The sequence below is a fragment of the Trachypithecus francoisi genome, unplaced genomic scaffold (genome assembly GCF_009764315.1).
Source record: "Trachypithecus francoisi isolate TF-2019V2 unplaced genomic scaffold, Tfra_2.0 Lachesis_group6, whole genome shotgun sequence".
Taxonomy (NCBI): domain Eukaryota; kingdom Metazoa; phylum Chordata; class Mammalia; order Primates; family Cercopithecidae; genus Trachypithecus; species Trachypithecus francoisi.
This window is the reverse complement of record NW_022681471.1, coordinates 68,102,710-68,122,777: the sequence shown is the minus strand read 5'-3', so window position 1 is coordinate 68,122,777 and position 20,068 is coordinate 68,102,710. Positions and strand designations below refer to the sequence as shown.

The 20,068-nt window shown below is 38.4% G+C and overlaps 1 protein-coding gene across 3 annotated transcripts in view; it reads left to right on the top strand.

The window, feature by feature from the left end:
• The first annotated feature begins 2,748 nt into the window (after positions 1-2,748).
• Positions 2,749-20,068, top strand: part of UPRT (uracil phosphoribosyltransferase homolog) — a 30,938-nt gene continuing 13,618 nt past the window's right edge. For 2 of the 3 annotated variants that reach the window (XM_033201291.1, XM_033201292.1), the window contains exon 1: positions 2,749-3,330. In XM_033201291.1, coding sequence (XP_033057182.1) covers positions 2,945-3,330 — 386 coding nt within the window. In that variant the 5' untranslated portion in view covers positions 2,749-2,944. The remainder of the gene's footprint in view (positions 3,331-20,068) is intronic. The other variant, XM_033201293.1, reaches the window with a different exon arrangement.

The following is a 20,068-nucleotide window of genomic DNA, read 5'->3' as shown; positions in this document are numbered from 1 at the left end:
GTCACAAATACAGCATGGTACTGCTATTAAAATACACCCATAGACCAATGGAACAAAACACAAAATCAGAAATCCAAATACAGCCAACTGATCTTCAACAAAGCAAGCAAAAATATAAAGTGGGGAAAGGACACCCTTTTAAACTAATAGTGCTGGAATAATTGGCTAACCACATGTAGGAGAATGAAACTGGATCCTCATCTCTCACCTTATACAAAAATCAACTCAAGATGGATGGATTAAGGACTGAAATCTAAGACCTGAAACTATAAAAATTCTAGAAGATAACATTGGAAAAACCCTTATAGACATTGGCTTAACCAAAGATTTCATGACCAGGAACACAAAAGCAAATGCAATAAAAACAAAGATAAATAGCTGGGACTTAATTAAACTAAAGAGCTTTTGCACAGCAAAAGGAACTGTCAGCAGAGTAAACAGAAAACCCATATAGTGGGAGAAAATCTTCACAATCTATACATCTGACAAAGGATTAATATCCAGAATGTACGAGGAACTCAAATCAGAAAGACAAAAACAAACAATCCCATCAAAAAGTGGGATAAGGACATGAATAGACAGTTTTTAAAAGAAGATATACAAACGGTCAACAAACATATTTAAAAAATGCTCAACATCACTAATTATCAGAGAGATGCAAATTAAAACCATAATACCACCTTACTCTTGCAAGAATGGCCATAATCAAAAAATAAAATAGTAGATGTTGGCATGGATGTGTTGAACAGGGAACATTGCTACTCTGCTGGTGGGAATGTCAACTAATGGAAACATTGTGGAGATTCCTTAAAGAACTAAAAGTAAAACTACCATTTGATCAGCAATCCCACTATTGGGTATCTACCCAGAGGAAAAGAGGTCATTATATGAAAAAGATAGTTGCACATGCATGTTTATCGTAGCACAATTTACAATTGCGAAAACATGGAACCAACCCAAATGCCCATCAATCAACGAATGGATAAAGAAGCTATGATATATAATATCTGTGATATATATATATATATCTCTGATATATAATATCTGTGATTTATATATATATATATATATATCAGATGGAATACTACTCAGCCATAAAAAGGAATGAATTAATGACTTTTGCAGCAGTCTGGATGAGATTGGAGACTGTTATTCTAAGTAAAGTAACTCAGGAATGGAAAACCAAGCATTGTATGTTCTCCTAAGTGGGAGCTTAGTTATGATGGATACAAAGGCATATGAATGATACAATGAACTTTGGGGTCTTGGAGGAAAAGGGTGGGAAGGGTTTGAGAGATAAAAGACTACAAATGGGGTGCAGTGTATACTGCTCAAGTGATGGATGCACCAAAATATCTCAGATCACCATTAAAGAACTTACTCATCTAACCAAACAGCACCTGTTCCCCAATAACCTATGGAAATAAAAAAAATTATAAAAAATCTGTATAGGCATCTTAAGAAAAGGAAAGACAGAAATACCATTCAACTCAGCAATCCCATCACTGGGTATATACCCAAAGGAACATAAATTATTGTATTATTAAAGACAAATGTATGCATATGTTAACTCCAGCACTATTTACAATAACAAAGACATGGAATCAACCTAACTACCCATCAATGATAGAATGGATAAAGAAAATGTGGTACATATACACCACGGAATACTATGCAACCATAAAAAAGGATGAGATCATGTCCTTTGCAGGGACACGGATGGAGCTGGAGCGTATTATCCTTAGCAAACTAACACAGGAAGAGAAAACCAAATGCTGCATGTTCTCACTTATAAGTGGGAGCTAAATGATGAGAACACATGGACACATAGTGGGGAACAACACACACTGGAGCCTACTGCAGAGTGCATGGTGTGAGGAGGGAGAGGATCGGGAAAGATAAGTAGTGGGTACTAGGCTTAATACCTGGGCGATGAAATAATCTTTACAAGAGACCCCCATGACATGAGTTTACCTATGTAACAAACCTGCACATATGTCCCTGAACTTAAAATAAAAGTTAAAAAAAAAAAAAAAAGATTCTTGTGTCCCATCTCGGATCTACAGAATCAGAATCTCAAAAATGAGCCATAACCTGCATTTTAACAAGCTCTACAATTACTGTGGTACATACCGATGTTTGAAAAGTACTGCCCTAGACACTCTGACCTCAGGCCGTTATAGTGAGTCCACACGCTTAAAAATAAGCGTCTTTCCAAGTACTTAAAAGATTCAAAGTGATAGTGGATCTGAAATGCAGACTGAATCCCCATGGCAACGTGTACACTGCAGAGCCCAACCAATAAAGATAAGAAAAGCTTTGGCGGTCAAGCATACTTGGGAAGCTGCAGTTTCTAGAACTGTCTAGTAGAGGACAGGCTCTTCAGCAGTCTGCTAGGCATTTTTTACTTCTTCCTTCAGTTATGCAGACAAACTAACTGAAGATGCGGTTACTGAGGTTTAATTTCTCTGCTGGGTCACAAAGTCTGAAAACATGGGCCTTATGTGTGTAACTGTGTAGCATCACTTGCCACCCCCAGTTTTTCCTGGCTCTACCAATCACCCAAAGTTCTGAATGCAGAGGCCTCAGGGGCCCCCGGAAGACCCTTCAAGCTGGCATCCCTGGGCTCGCTGCAGGGGCTTAGCTACCTGTGGAAACCCACGTAGCAAGGGTGACTCAAAGGGTTAACAAGCAGTGGCGACGCAGAGTGGCGGGGAGTGAAGCCAATAGGGTGTTTAGGTAGGCAGTACGTCTGATGTGGGCGGGAGTGAGCCAAAGTGTGCTAAAGGAAACCAACAGCGGCCTAGGGGTGAAAGGACAGCCAGGGTTAGATGTTCTAAAGAGGCGGGAGCAACCGAGAGAACACGTGAGCATCTGTCCTTTCTACCTGTTCCTCTTTATCTTTAGTGTTCGGTAGCAGCGGGGATAGCCCGGGGCCCGGTGTATGGCCACGGAGTTACAGTGTCCGGACTCAATGCCCTGTCACAACCAGCAAGTAAACTCTGCCTCAACCCCAAGTCCTGAGCAGCTGCGACCTGGCGATCCGATCCTGGACCATGCAGGGGGAAACAGAGCCTCCAGGGCCAAGGTGACTCTCCTCACGGGGCACACCCATTCTAGCCTGCCGGCCGAGCTGGACGCTGGGGCCTGCGTCGGCTCCAGCCTCAACTCAGAGAGCAACAGTGGTAGTGGTGACAGTAGCAGCTATGACGCACCAGCTGGCAACTCCTTCGTAGGGGACTGCGAACTCTCCCGGCAGATCGGGGCGCAGCTTAAGCTGCTGCCTATGAATGATCAGATCCGGGAGCTGCAGACCATCATCCGGGACAAGTAAGCTGAGAGCGGAAGGGGAAAGGGAAGTGGAGGGTCTTGCAAGCTGTGCGTGGGGATTGGAAGTAAAAGGGCTAAGAGATAGTGTTCTTGGCCTTGGCAAACTTTGGAGATTGGGTGAGACCTTTTATTTGGGGTGTGTGTTTGTGTGTGTGTGTGTGGTGTGACTCGAGTGCCAACCTTCTCTTTCCAAGTTCCGGTGTTTAACATCACTTTGGGTGGGGAGGAAGACTTTAGGTAGCCTCTGGGCTCTTCCTTTCTCCCAGGGAAGACAACTCCTTGGCCATTCCAGGCAGGTAAACTCCCCTATACTATGTGCCCAGTGCTGGTCCACATGGTAAACCTCTAACCCAGAAATGGTTACTATAGGTTATGCACTACCACCAATCACCTCAGGCTCATAAATAGAAATAAAGCAATTTCAAAGAAATTGTATTCAGGCCCTGACCCTTTAGTATTTGCTACTGCAAACAAGGTCTTTTAGTCCTGGAGTTCCGGTTTACTTGGTCACATGAAAGCTTATCGTCCAACTGTTATCAAGATTTTTCACTCTAAACTCACAGAACATAGTTAATGGATCAAAGGGAGCCTAAAGGAGCCTTTGGCCCCTCCTAATCCCACAAACCAATGTAACCAGAACTTTATGTTAAAATGTTATTTTGAAATTGCTAAACCTACGTTGTAAATGGGTTTTCTCCAGGGAAATATGTACCGTAATGAACTACAGCTATTTTCTTTATTGGCAGCACTTTAAATCAGCAGCATGTCAAAACACGCCTTTTTCAGTGGCAGGGGTGGGGAGGGCATGCCTTGATCTTTTAAAAATGACTACTGAATGACAGATGCCACTCCCTAAACCAGACTCTAGAAACGTTGTCTTACATTATTGTAATAATACTGTTTCCCTGCTTGCAGTTTTACCTCTCTTCCACATGCACCCATACATTACTGTACAATCAATCTTCATAGCATACATCTTTGATTCAGTAATTGCCCTACTCAGCAACCTTCTTTGGCTTCTCAGAGCCTACCAAATAAAGTCCAGGATCCTTAGCTTGATTGATATTTTTGAGACAGGATCTCTCTCCATTCACCCAGGCTGGAGTGCAGTGGTGAGATCATAGCTCACTGTACCCTCATACTTCTGGGCTCAAGTGATCCTCCTGCCTCAGCCTCCTGAGTAGCTGGGACTATAGGCCATGTCACTGCCCCCGGCTAATTTTTTATTTTTTTGTAGAGATGTAGGTCTTGCTATATTGTCCACTATGGTCTTGAACTCCTGGCCTCAAGTGATCCTCCTGCCTGGGCCTCCTAAAGTGCTGGGATTACAGGTGTGAGCCACCATGCCTGGCCCCCTTACCTTGGGATTAAGGCCCTTCTTCATAATTCCCAGGAACAATTCTGAAGCATATCTGTTTCTGCTCTCATCTGGAATTCCCTGTGCATGTTCAGGATACTTATTCTTCAAGGTGAAACACAGCATTAAATAAATGTCCACCTCTGCCAAGAAGCTTCCCTTTAATCATTATTCCTGGCTTATCTTCCCTTGTCTTTTTAATGCAAGATTCACCTTCTATTTCATATATTGTTATTTTTGTATAGATCTTATCCTGCCTATGACATCTTAAACTTGAGGGCAGAAATCTTTTAAATTTTTGAATGCCAGTCATTCAAAATAATAGATGCTCAATGGCTAGAGGTTTTCTTTGTAGCTTTTAAAATTGTATTTGTGAAACTATATGATTTTACTCTTTTTAATGAATCAATACTGAAAACTACTGTGGTTATGTTATCTAATAGACAAAATAGTGATTTTAAAAAATAGGAGGCATAGGTTTGGTGTAGTTGTGGTAGGGTAGGGGCGGCCAAAATAAATCTTACATGTACAACAAAGAAAAATAGATGATGATTCTTGTCTCTGTAGAGCAGGAGTTACTAAGCTTGGGTCTTGGACTCCCTCATACCTGTAGATGGGGTTCAGGGCTTTAACAAACCCTCATAAATTATCTGGAAAATTTTACTCATATGAGGATTTGTAATAGTTGTTTTTAATAACATCTTTATTGAGACATAATTCACAGACCATACAGTTCAAGAATTTAAAGTGTGTAATTCAGTGGTTTTAAGTATGTTCACAGCTGTGCATTCATCACCACAGTTTTAGAACATTTGTCATCACCTCAGCAAGAAAGCCCATGCCCATTAAACAGTCACTCCCCATTTTCACCCAACCCACCCAAAGCCCTAGACAATCATTAATCTACTTTCTATTTCTAATGGTTTGCCCATTCTGCACATTACGTATAAAAGAATGGCTATTCTGGACATTTCATATCATACAATATGTGGTCATTTGTGACTCATTTCATTTTGCATGTTTTCAAGGTTCATCCATGTGGGATCATTCCTTTTTATGGTTAAATGATACTCCATTGTATGAATATACCACAATTTGTTTTTCCATCAGTTGATGACATTTGGGTGGTTTACCACTCTTTGGCTATTACGAATAATGCTGCTATGAACATTCACATGTGTGCCTTTTTTTTAGAGGGTGAGGATTCCTTAGCTTTTATTAGATTCATAAAGTGTCACGATAATGTAAAGGTTAAGTTCCATTGTATAGAGCTTGGAGAGGGAATGGCATTTAGCATTCACATATGACAAAATGAATACCTGATTATACTTCATTAGTCAGAAAAACCTGGGTTATGTAGTAAACCTGGGTGTAAGTGGAATCCTTTTTTTTTTTCTCTGAGTTTGGAAGGAGACAGCAGGATCCAGAGGAGTGATTTAGGTAATATGTTTAACATCTCTGTGCTTCACCTTTATCATCTGTAAAATGAAGATGTTGGTAAATATCACATGGAGCCCCTGGGAGGTTAAGGCAAGATACTGTTCATGAACATTCATTATAAACTGTGAAGAGCTGTTCACATTTAAGGAATTTCAAGCCTCATGTTTGGATTTGTGTATGCTTCTAATTGCATTCCTAAGTGCTGTCTTCTTGATTTGTCAGAAGACAGTAAAAGGAATTTAACTCTGTGGAATTCATGTTTTTATTTTGAAAATCAATACTGGGATATCATAGATAACTTTTATCTTGTTTTGATATAGTATGGAAAGACCCACTACAATTTTGGTAATGTATTGATGCTTATTTAGGCTGGGGACATTTTTTTAGTTTTGTTTTTGTTAACCAAATTAGAGACTTTATATTCCCTTTCTTTATCTTTAAAAATTGTCATCCTCTCACACAAGACCTGTTTTAGCCCCTCTAGGATGCGGTTTAAGGTGCCTATGGTAAGAGGAGCTATATTTACATAGGTCTAGTTATGGAAGGTGCCTTCAGTCATTATAGCCTGTTCTCTTTTGGGCTTATTCTCTTCTCTATTTTGATGTGACCGCATAAATGTGTACTGTGGAGCTGTCTGATAATAGAAGCCACTGGAGTACATATTTTTTCTTTTATTTTTTCTGGTCCTTAGCATCTATCTAGTGAAGGGATTGCTTTGTGAATTGACTTTGGTATGGGGAAATCGGGATTGAGCCAGCAGGACTGTATGTTGTTGTATATATATGTGAAACAGGCAAGATTGAGAACATTGTCACTATTGATTTAAAATGTCTTTTTAAGTTTTGAAATGTGCAATATTTGAAACATAATATGTTGGTTGTATTATTGAATTTCAAGGAAATACATTTCTCTCTTTCAAAGTGCAGTAAACACTGAGTGAGTAGATTATTTGCTCAGCCATACATATGTGGATTGCTGGTGAACTTCGGATAAGAAAATATTCCTTCATTTATGTTGTTTTGTTGTTGTTGTTGCAATGGATTAAACCACACATCCTTGTCTTTTGCCTCCTTTATATACTAAAACCGGCAGAATCTGAGTAATGCGCTTTTCCTGTGAATATAGTTCATGACCTCATATTTAAGGCAATGCAGTGTATTTAAAATATCATCCTCCCTGTCCAGTTTTTTATTTTTTATTTTTGTTTCCTCAAACATTAAAGATGTTGTGTGAGCTGTTGAATGCTTCCTGTATATTTGTCCTAGGTGGGGCTTTGGCATGGCCTCAGCAAGCTGCTTGGATAAAAGTTTAGCAATGTTAGAGTATGTCAGTATGTGACATAGGACAAAGAAAGGAGCACATTCAGCCTTGTAACTCTCTTTAGTCACCTGGAGAGGAGAAAATTATCCTTAGGGTGAATGAACATCCTGTGTAACCCTAATGTGAGTGCAATCTGATGTGATTTGAGTTATGTGTTGTCCTTAATCAAAGCTGTGTGCATCAGAATTGCCTGTGGAGTCTCTTTCTCTTTCTCACTCTCTCTCTCACTCTTTTTAAATACAAGTTCCTGACTCCTATCCTTAGCAGTTGTTTGTATAGTCTTGAGTGAAACCTGACCACAGGTAATTGTGCTGTGTTTAGACGGGGCGTTGCCCCTGGGAGAATGGCCAGTCTCCCTTGTGTGCTGATTTGCTAGCCTGCTGATTTGGGCTATAGATAGGGTGATCCAGGAATTCCACACACTAAACAGAACTAGCCTAGAGAGGCTGGCCTAGCATTGCATCAACACTGGAGGAATCTCCCAACATTTCCTTCCAACTTGCACAAAACCAAAATGCCCACCACAGAAAAATACTGTGACGTGCAAATTGTTTAAAGCATGGACATATTTTCGGATTTTATGTGTTTCCCATATGACTCCTCTGACTTTTGGAGCAGGACGGAGGAAGTCACCACTAAGCTATACGGATCTCTGTTATAATATTTACTGGGCATATCCTGGTATACCTAACTAGACTGGACTCCAAGGAGGCAGAAAGGGGGTCTGACCTGGCACAGTCCCTGACACAAAGGATAATTAATGTAGCAATTGTAATCAGATCAAATAATTTCTCTCATTTTTGTGTCTCATTTTTTTGCAATAATTTCAACATTTTTTTTTAAAGCTTTCAGGTTTCACTTATTTATTTTTTTTCCATAAGTTATTGGGGTACAGGTGGTATTTGGTTACATGAATAAGTTCTTTAGTGGTGATTTGTGAGATTTTGGTGCACCCATCACCCAAGCAGTATACACTGCATCATATTTGTAGTCTTTTATCCCTTGACCCCCTCCCACCCTTTCCTCCCAAGTTCCTAAAGTCCACTGTATTATTCTTATGTCTTTGCATCCTCATAGCTTAGCTGCCACATACTAGTGAGAACATATGATGTTTCGTTTACCATTCTTGAGTTACATCACTTAGAATAATTGTCTCTAATCTCATCCAGGTCACTGCAAATGATGTTAATTCATTTTTTTAATGGCTGACTAGTATTCCATCGTATATATATACTACAGGTTCTTTATCCATTCATTGACTGATGGGCATTTGGGTTGGTTCCACGTTTTTGCAATTACAAATTGTGCTGCTATAAACATGTATGCAACTATCTTTTTCGTATAGTGACTTCTTTTCCTCTGGGTAGATACCCAGTAGTGGGACTGCTGATCAAATGGTAGTTTTACTTTTAGTTCTTTAAGGAATCTCCACACTGTTTCCATTAGTTGACCTTCCCATCATCTGTGTAGAAGTGTTCCCTGCTCACCACATCCATGCCAACATCTACTATTTTTTGATTATGGCCATTCTTTTTTAAAAATTGTTATTATTATTTTATTATACTTTAAGTTCTAGGGTACATGTGCACAACGTGCAGGTTTGTTACATATGTACACATGTGCCATGTTGGTGTGCTGCACCCATTAACTCATCATTTACATTAGATTATGGCCATTCTTGCAGGAGTAAGGTGGTATTGCATTGTGGTTTTAATTTGCATCTCTCTGATAATTAGTGATGTTGAGCATTTTTTAATATGTTTGTTGGCCATTTGTATATCTTCTTTTAAGAATTGTCTATTCATGTCTTTAGCCCACTTTTTGATGGGATTTTTTTTTTTTTTTCTTGCTGATTTGTTTGAGTTCCTTGTAGATTCTGGATATTAGTCCTTTGTCAGATGTATAGTGTGAAGATTTTCTCCCACTGTATGGGTTGTCTGTTTACTCTGCTGACTGTTCCTTTTGCTATGCAAAAGCTCTTTAATTAAGTCCCAGCTATTTATCTTTGTTTTTATTGCATTTGCTTTTGTGTTCCTGGTCATGAAATCTTTGGCTAAGCCAGTGTCTATAAGGTTTTTCCAATGTTATCTTCTAGAAGTTTTATAGTTTCAGGTCTTAGATTTCAGTCCCTAATCCATCCTGAGTTGATTTTTGTATAAGGTGAGAGATGAGGATCCAGTTTCATTCTCCTACATGTGGTTAGCCAATTATCCCAGCACCATTAGTTTAAAAGGGTGTCCTTTCCCCACTTTATATTTTTGCTTGCTTTGTTGAAGATCAGTTGGCTATAAGTATTTGGGTTTATTTCTGGTTCTCTATTCTGTTCCATTGGTCTTTGTGCCTATTTTAATAGCAGTACCGTGCTGTATTTGTGACTGTTGCCTTATAGTATAGTTTGAAATCAGGTAGTGTGACACTTCCAGGTTTGTTCTTTCTGCTTAGTCTTACTTTGGCTATGTGGGGTCTATTTTGGTTCCATATGAATTTTAGAATTTTTTTTTCTAGTTCTGTGAAGAATGATGGTGGTATTTTGATGGGGATTGCATTGAATTTGTAGATTGCTTTTGGCAATATGATCATTTTCATAATATTGATTCTACCCATCCATGAGCATGGGATGTATTTCCATTCATTTGTGTCATCTATTATTTCTTTCAGCAGGGTTTTGAAGTTTTACTTGTAGAGGTCTTTCAACTCCTTAGTTAGGTCAATTCCTAAAGATTTTATTTTTATTTTATTTTTTTGGCAGCTCTTGTAGAGGGTTGAGTTCTTGATTTGATTCTCAGCTTGGGTACTGTTTGTGTATAGAAGAGCTACTGTTTTATGTACATTAATCTTGTATCAAGAAACTTCTGAATTCTTTTATCAGTTCTAGGAGCTTTCTGGAGGAGTTTTTAGGGTTTTCAAGGTAAAAGATCACATCATCAGCAAACAGTGACAGTTTGACTTCCACTTTATTGATTTGGATGCCCCTTATTTCTTTCTCTTGTCTTACTTCTCTGACTAGGACCTCCAGTACTATGTTGAAGAGGAATGGTGAGGGTGAGCATCCTTGTCTTGTTCTAGTTCTTAGAGGGAATGCTTTGAACTTTTCCCCATCCAGTATTATGTTGTCTGTGGGTTTGTCATAGATGGCTTTTATTATATTAAGTTGTGTCCTTTGTATGCTGATTTTGCTGAGAGTTTTAATCGTGGAGGGATGCTGCATTTTGTTGAATGCTTTTTCTGCATCTATTGAGATTATTGTGTGATGTTTGTTTTTAATTCTGTTTATGTGTTGTGTTACATTTATTGACTTGTGTATGTTAAATCATCCCTGCATTCCTGGTATGAAACTCACTTGATCATGGTGGATTATCTTTTTGATGTGCTGTTGGAATTGGTTAGCTAGTATGTTGTTAAGGATTTTAGCATCTACATTCATCAAGGATATTGGTCTGTAGTTTTCTTTTTTGGTCATATCCTTCCCTGGTTTTGGTATTAGGGTGATGCTGGCTTCATAGAATGAATTAGGGAGTGTTCCCTCTTTCTCTGTCTTGTGGAATAGTGTCAAAAGGAATGTTATCGATTCTTCTTTGAATGTCTTGTAGAAGTCTGCTGTTAATCTGCCTGATCCTGGACTTTTTTTTGTTGGTAATTTTTAAATTACCATTTCAGTCTTGCTGGTTGTTATTGGTCTGTTCAGGGTATCAAATTCTTCCTGATTTAAGCTAGGAGGGTTGTATTTTTTTCAGGAATTTATCCATCTCTTCTGGGTTTTCTAATTTATGTGTGTAAGGGTGTTCATAGTAGCCTTAAATGATCATTTGTATTTCTCTGGTGTCAACTGTAATATCTCATGTTTCATTTCTTAGTGAGGTCATTTGGATTTTCTCTCTTCTTTGTTAATCTTGCTAATGGTCTATTAATTTAATTTATCTTTTCAAAGAACCAGCTTTTTGTTTCATTTATCATATATATATATATATATATATATATATATATATGGCTTCAATTTCACTTAGTTCTGCTCTGATCTTGGTTACTTCCTTTCTTCTGCTGGATTTGGGTTTGGTTTGTTCTTGTTTCTCTAGTTCCTTGAGGTGTGATCTTAGAATGTCAGTTTGTGTTCTTTCAGTCTTTTTGATGTAGGTGTTTAGGGCTGTGAAATTCCCTGTTAGCACTGTCTTTGCTGTATCCCAGAGGTTTTGGGAGGTTGTGTCATTATTTGGGAGGTATGTGTCATTCAGTTTGAAGAATTTTTAAATTTCCATCTTGATTTTGTTTTTGACCCATGATCATTCAGGAACAGGTTATTTAATTTCATGTATTTGCATGATTTTGAAGGTTGCTTTTGGAGTTGATTTCCAGTTTTATTCCACTGTGGTCTGAGAGAGTGCTTGATATAATTTCAGTTTTCTTAAATGTATTCAGGCTTGTTTTATGGCCTATCATATGGTCTATCTTGGAGAAAGTTCCACGCACTGTTGAATAGAATATGTATTCTGCAGTTGTTGGATGAAATGTTCTGTATATATTTGTTAAGTCAATTTGTTCTAAGGTATAGTTTAAATCCATTGTTTCTCTGTTGACCTTCTGTCTTGATGACCTGTCTAGTGCTGTCAGTGGAGTATTGAAGTCCCCCACTATTATTATGTTGCTGTCTAACTCATTTCTTAGGTCTGTTAGTAATTGTTTTATAAATTTGGGAGGTCCAGTGTTAGGTGTACATATGTTTAGGATTGTGATAGTTTACCACTGGACAAGGCTTTTTAGTGTTATATAACGTCCCTCTTTGTCTTTGTTAAGTGCTGTTGCTTTCAAGTTTGTTTTGTCTGATATAAGAACAGCTACTCCAGCTCGCTTTTGGTGTCCATTTGCATGAAATGTCTCTTTCTACTTCTTTACCTTATGTTTGTGTGAGTCCTCATGTGTTAGGTGAGTCTCCTGAAGGCAGCAGATAATTGGTTGGTTAGTTCCTATCCATTCTTCAATTTTGTATCTTTTAAGTGGAGCGTTTAGGTCATTTACATTCAATGTTAGTATTGAAATGTGAGCTTCTGTTGCATTGATCATGCTCTTTGCTGTCTTTGTACTTTGTTTTTTGTTTTGTTTTGTTTTGTTTTGTTTTTAGTTTTTGCCTTTTACTTGTATTTTTGTTGTATAGGTCCTGAGTGATTTATGCTATAAAGAGGTTCTGTTTTGATGTGTTTCCAGGATTTGTTTCAAGATTTAGAGCTCCTTTTAGCAGTTTTTGTAGTGGTGGCTTGATAATGGTGAATTCTCTCAGCATTTGCCTGAAAAAATCTGTATCTTTCCTTCATGTTTGATGCTTAGTTTCGCTGCACACAAAATTCTTGGCTGATTTGTTTGTTTGTTTGTTTGAGGAGGCTGAAGATAGAAAGCTTCCAGCTTGTAGAGTTTCTGCTGACAAATCTGCTGTTAATCTGATAGGTTTTCATAGGTTACTTGGTGTTTTTGTCTCACAGCTCTTAAGATTTTTTCCTTCATCTTAACTTTGGATAGCCTGATGACAATGTACCTAGGCAGTGACCTTTTTGTGATGAATTTTCCAGGCATTCTTTGTGCTTCTTGTATTTGGATGTCTATGTCTCTAGCAAGGCTGGGGAAATTTTTGTCAATTATTCCCCCAAATGTGTTTTCCAAGCTTTTAGAATTCTCTTCTCCCTCAGAAACACTGATGATTCTTAGGTTTAGTTGTTTAACATAATCCTAGAATTCTTGGAGGCTTTGTTCATATTTTCTTTCTCTTTTTTCTTTGTCTTTGTTGGATTGAGTTAATTCAAAGACCTTGTCTTCAAGCTGTCAATTTCTGTCTTCTACTTGTTCAATTCAGTTGCTGAGACTTTCCAGAGCATTTCCCATATCTAAAAGTGTGTCCAAAGTTTCCTGAAGTTTTGATTGTTTTTTCTTTGCACTGTTTCCTTGAATATTTCTCCATTCATTTGTTGTATTGTTTTTGGATTTCCTTGCATTGGGCTTTGCCTTTCTCTGGTGCCTCCCTGATTAGCTTAATAACTAACCTCCTGAATTCTTCTTCAGGCAAATCAGGGATTTCTTCTTGGTTTGCATCCATTGCTGGTGAACTAGTGTGATTTTGGGGGGCTGTTAAAGAGCCTTCTTATGTCATATTACCAGGGTTTGTTTTCTGATTCCTTCTCATTTGGGTATGCTCTGTCAGAGGGAAGGTTTAGGGCCAAAGGCTGTTGTTCAGATTCTTTTGTCCCATGAGGTGTTCCCTTGATTAGTACTCTCCTCCTTTTCCTATGAATGTGGCTTCCTGTGAGCCAAACTGCTGTGATTGTTGTCTCTCTTCTGGGCCCAGCCACCCAGAGAGTCTACCCAGCTCTGGACTGGTACTGGGTGTTGTCTGCATGAGAGTTCTGTGATGTGAACCATCTATGGGTCTGTCAGCCATGAATACCACTGCCTGTTCCAGTGGAGGTGGCAGGGGGGTGCAGTGGACTCCATTATGGTTTTTAGCTTTGGTGATTTAATGTTCTATTTTTTTGCTGGTTGGCCTCTTGCCAGGAGGTGGCACTTTCCAGGGAGCATCACCTGTAGTAGTGTGGAGAGGGACTGGTGGTGGGGGGGGCCCTAGAAATCCTAAGATTATATGCCCTTTGTCTTCTTCTACCACGGTGGGTAGGGAAGGAACATCAGGTGGGAGCAGGGCTAGGTGTGTCTGAGCTCAGACTCTCCTCGGGCTGGTCTTGCTGTGGCTGCTGTTGGGGATGGGGTTGAGATGCCCAGGTAACTGGAGTTGTGTACCTAGGAGGATTATGGCTACCTCTGCTGAGTCCTGCAGGTTGTCAGGGAAGCGGGGGAAAGCCAGGAGTCACAGGCTTCACCCAGCTCCCATGTAAACCAAAGTGCCGGTCTCACTCCCACCGTGCCCCCTCCAACAGCCCCAAGTCTGTTTTTAGGCGGTGGGCACGACTGGCTTGAAAAATTGCCCAGGCTACCCGCCTCCAAGTTGAGAAAGAAAAACTTCTTCCCCTGCCTGTGGAGTCAGCTCACTGGATTTGTGCCCTCCCCGAGTTCTGGCCAGGAGGCTTCTCACCCCATTGAAATTGTTACAAAGTTCAGCTAGAGATTTCCTTCTCCCTGTGGAGATTTAACCCCTGCTCCTCTGACCTCACTCCTGATGGATTCCTGTTTTGTCAGGCAGGAATGGGCTGCTTGGGGACCCAGCAAGCTTCCAGGGCCTTTCTGCTGCTTCCTCTACCCCTGTATTTCACTCGGCTCTCTAAATTGACTCAGCTCCAGGTAAGGTCATAAATTTCTCCCGCAAACAGACCTTCAGATTCTTCAGTGGGGCTGTGTGTTTGGGAGAGGAGGGTCTCCCTTTCTCTCTTCCATAGTTGGGGCACTCACAGTATTTGGGGTGTCTCCCAGGTCCTGCAGGAGCAGTCTGCTTCCTTAAGAGGGCCTTTGGGTCCTCTCCTCTGTCCTATTTTGAATGTTCACATTGAACACAGCTTTGAGGTGCAGGTAAATAGTTATTGACACTCTATTTTATGAGTTTATTAGGAAGGTGCTAAAGTGCTGTGGCCTTGATGACTTGCACCTGGCAAAAAAAAAAAAAAATAGTAACATAATACTATTTTTTTTTTAAACATTTTGCTTTTGGTTAAGTTTGCTCCAAATTCTTCATTGGGGGTTTGTTTTTGTGAAGGTAAAGGAAGGAGAAGGAAAAACATTCATAAATCATCTGTATACTACGACAAACGTTGGGACTATATTTTAGTGATCACATAATAATAAAGTAATTATGGATGTAAAGGTCATGTTTTCACTAAACATTAACTTTAGATGAAACATTCCTTTGGTTAAAACCTGCCAGAAAAGCTTTTTGGTTGTACTTTCCTTTAACTTGTTGCTCAAAACCAAAAAAAAGCACATTAGAGCTGAGTTTGAGTCCATTTAATTCTTCCTCCTCAACTTAGATTGCCTGTCAAAGTACAGGATGCTTAGTTAAATCTGAATTCAAATAAACAATGCATGATTTTTTATGTTAAGTATGTCCTAAATATTTCATGAGATTTCTGAAATACAAATTTACTTGTGGGGCTGGGTCCTGATTTTGATTTGCTTAATCTGGCAAACCTATGCCCAACTACAACACCTAACCTGCCCCTTGCCCCATATACTACAAACAAACTTTGTATATAATCCTCCCAGAGAGAGTGATACATTTAAACTTTTGAAATGACAAATAATTCAGTGCTACTAGCATTTTATTTAAATTAAGTTGTTTTTAGGTGATAGGTCACAAGATTTTGCTTTAGTCATTTTTGGAAAGGATGTATTCTTGTATGTGGTAACTTTAGTACATATTTTACAAGCCATGTTATAAAAACTTTTCCCTCTTCAGAAGGAATATTTTAATGATGTTTTATTTGCCTCCCAGACTCATTGTTTTGTTGTTTGCATTGTATATACATATCAATCTGATTCACAGGGAGAGAAGTATCCTAAAAGGATATCTAAAAAATTGACTACATTTTAGTAGTAAGCATTTCCTTATTAGGGCAAAATATAAGTCATTGCTTTTCTCAGAGACTTGGAATTGGAGAGCTCCAGGCTGTAAAGAACCTGACTTTACTTTTGGAAGCCTCACTGTTTTCATTGCTAAAGTGGTGGTGATAATAAAATCTACTTCTTAAATTGCATGAGGATTAGATGAGATAATATACCAAAAGTGGTTACTACTGGGCACCAAGGAAGCTTTTAATAAATGGTGGCCTCTGGAAAATAAGGTAGTAACATGTGTATAACATTAGGTACCTCCTGTAATTTATGGACCTTTTTTTAGAAGAGTTATATACTTAAGTCATTGTGATTTAGGATATATATATATATATATATATACACACACACACACGCACACACACACACGTATGTATATGTAGTTGTTAAATTGATTTTGTAAAAAAAGATGAGGGTTGTTAAGTGTATTCTAAATAGAGAGAAGAAACAGAATGAGTGATAAAATGTCAGTATCTGCTGTGAGAATTGAAGTTGTAATTATCCCAGGGGAGAATGTCCTCCAACATGCTAGAGAATCCCTCCATTTAGAAGTTGTAGTAATAGTAATAGTACTAGTAGTAGTGAAGCCTAGTAAGAAGAGGGGAAAAGGTTTCATGTTGGTTTGGGTCTACTATGAGATGTACATATTTTTAAATATACACAATAGCTATAGTCCCAGGAAATTTTAAAGTGCTTTATAGACAGTCTCACTTAACATTTAGGAAAGAGTCAGGTTTAACATTAAATTGTCCACATTAAATTGAGGATTTGCACAAAATTCTTTGAAATAAAACAGAAACACAACATACCAAAATCTCTGGGATGCAGCAAAAGCAGGATTAAGAGGAGTTTATAGTGCTAAACACCTCAAAAAGTTAAAAAGATCTCATTAACAATGTAATGTCACACCTAGAGCAACTAGAAAAACAAGAAAAAACTAACCCTAAAGCTATCAGAAGAAAATAAATAATTAAAGTCGGAGTGGAAGTGAATAAAATTGATACCCAAAAACATAAAGAGGATCAACAAAATCAAAAGTTACTTCTTTGAAAGCATAAACAAAATCAATAGACCATTAGCTAGATTGATAAAGGATAAAAAGAGAGAAGATCCAAATAATCACAATCTGAAAAGGCAAAGGTGACATTACAAATAATCCCATGTAAATACAAAAGATCCTCAGAGACTATGATGAACAACTCTAGATGCAAAAACTAGAAGATCTAGAGGAAATGGATACGTTCCTGGAAGCAAACATTCTCCCAAAATTGAATTAGGAAGAAATTGAAACCCTGAACAGACCAACATTAAGTTCCAAAATTGAATAAGTAATAAAAAACCTACCAACCTAAAGAAGACCTGGACCAGATAGATTCACAATTGAATTCTACCAGACATGCAAGAAGAGCTTATACCAGTTCTACTGAAACGATTCCAAAAAATCAAGGAGGAAGGACTCCTCCCTAACTCATTCTGTGAATCCGACGAATCCAGCATCACCCTGATAACAAAACCTGGCAAAGACTCAATGAAAAAAGAAAACTACAAGCCACTTACGATGAACATAGATGCAAAAGTCCTCAACAAAATACTAGCAAAACAAATTCAACAGCATATCAAAAAGTTAATTTGCCACGATCAAGTAGGTGTCATTACTGGGATGCAAGGATAATTCAACATATACAAATCACTAAATGTGATTCAACACATAAAAAGAATTTTAAAATATATGATCATCTCAACAGCTGCAGAAAAAGCTTTTGATAAAGTGTACCCTCCATTTATCATAAAACCCCTCAAAAAATCATTTCTTAGTTATCAAAGGAAAATACCTGAAAGTAATAACAGCCATGTATCTATGACAGACCCACAGCCAACACTGTACTGAATGGGCAAAAACTGGAAGCATTTCCTATGAAAACTGGAACAAGACAAGGATACTCACTCTCACCACTCCTATTCAACATGGTACTGGAAGTGCTAGCAAGAGCAATCAGGCAAGAGAAATAACTAAAAGGCAACCAAATAGGAAAAGAAGTCATCAAACTATCTCTCTTCATGGAAAATATGATTCTATATATAGAAAACCATGTAGATTCCACTAAAAGGCTCCTGGAACTGATAAATGACTTCAGTAATATTTCAGAATACAAAATCAATGTACCAAAATCAGTAGCATTTATATACACCAATGGTATTCAAGCTGAGAGCCAAATCAAGAACACATCATATTTACAGGGCTGGGCATGATGGCTCATGCCAGTAATTCAAGCACACTGGGAGGCCAAAGCAGGAGGATCACTTGAGCTGAGGAGTTCAAGACCAGCCTGGGCAATATAGTGAGACCCCATATCTATAAAGTAAAGAAATGAAAAAAAGTTCCATTTACAATAGCTGCAAAAAATACCTAGGAATACATCTAACCAAGGGGGTGAAAGATCTCTACAAGGAGAGCTACAAAATACAGCTAAAAGAAATCGTAGATGACACAAACAGATGGAAAAACATTTCATGAGCATGGATTGGAAGAATCAGTTTTGGTAAAATGGACACACTGCCCAAAGCAATCTATAGATCCAATACTATTCCTCTCAAACTACCAACATTATTTTTCTCAGAATTGGAAAAAAAACTATTCTAAAATTCATATGGAGCCCCAAAAGAGCCAGAATAGCCAAAGCAATCCTAAGCAAAAAGAACATCACATTATCTGACTTCAAACTATACTACAAGGCCACAGTAACCAAAACAGTATGGTACTGGTGAAAAAACAGACACACAGACTGATGGAACATAATAGAGAACCCAGAAATAAAGCCACAGACTTACAGCTATTTAATCTTCGACAAAACCAACAAAAATAAGGAATAGGGAAAGGACTACCTATTCGATAAATGGTTTGGGGATGGCTGGCTATCCATATGTGGAAGAATGAAACTGGACCCCCACTTTTCACTGTGTAGAAAACTTAAGATGGATTAAATATTTACATGTAAGACCTCAAACTACAAGAATCGTAGAAGAAAACCTAGGAATTACCCTTCTTACCATTGGCCTTGGAATTTGTGACAAAGTCCTCAAAAGCAATTGCAGCAAAAACAAAAATTGACAAGTGAGACCTAATTAAACTAAAGAGCTTCTGCACAGCAAAAGAAACTATCAACAGAGTAAACAGACAACCTACAGAATGGAAGAAAATATTCACAAACTGTGCATCTGACAAAGGTATAATATCCAGAAATCTATAAGGAACTTAAACACATTGAACAAGCAAAAAACAAAGAACCCACTTAAAGAGGTGCAAAAGACATAAACAGACACTTTTCTAAAGAAGACATACAAGCAGCCAACAAACATATGAAAAAATGCTCATCATCACTAATCAGATAAATGCAAATCAAAACCACAGTGAAATACCATCTCACACCCATTAGAATGGTGATTATTAAAAAGTCAAAAAACAACAGATCTTTGCAAGGATATGGAGAAAAGGAGATGCTTATACACTGTTGGTGAGAATGTAAATTAGTTCAGCCAGTGTGGAAAGCTGTTTCAAGATTTCTGAAATTATTAGGAACCATTTGACCCAAGAATCCCATTACTGGGTATATATTCAAATGAAAACAAATTGTTCTACCAAAAAAACACATGCACTTGTATGTTCATCACAACAGTATTTACAATAGCAAAGACATGGAATCAATGTAGGTGCCCATCAACAGTGGATTGGATAGAAAAAGTGTGGTAAATATATATGATGGAATCCTATGCAGCCATAGAAAAGAATGAAATCATGTCCTTTGCAGTGACATGGATGCAGCTGGAGGCCATTATCCTAAGCAAATGAATGCAGGAACGGATAATTAAATACTGCATGTTCTTACTTATAAATGGGAGCTAAACACTGGGTACTTATGGACATGAAGATGGCAACAGTAGACACTGGGGACTACTAAATTTTAGGGGGAAGGATGGAGGGGAACAAGAGTTGGGAAACTAACTTGTGTACTATGCTAAGTACCTGGGTGATAGGATCATTTGTACCCAAACCTCAGCATCATGCAATACACCCAGGTAAAAAACCTACAC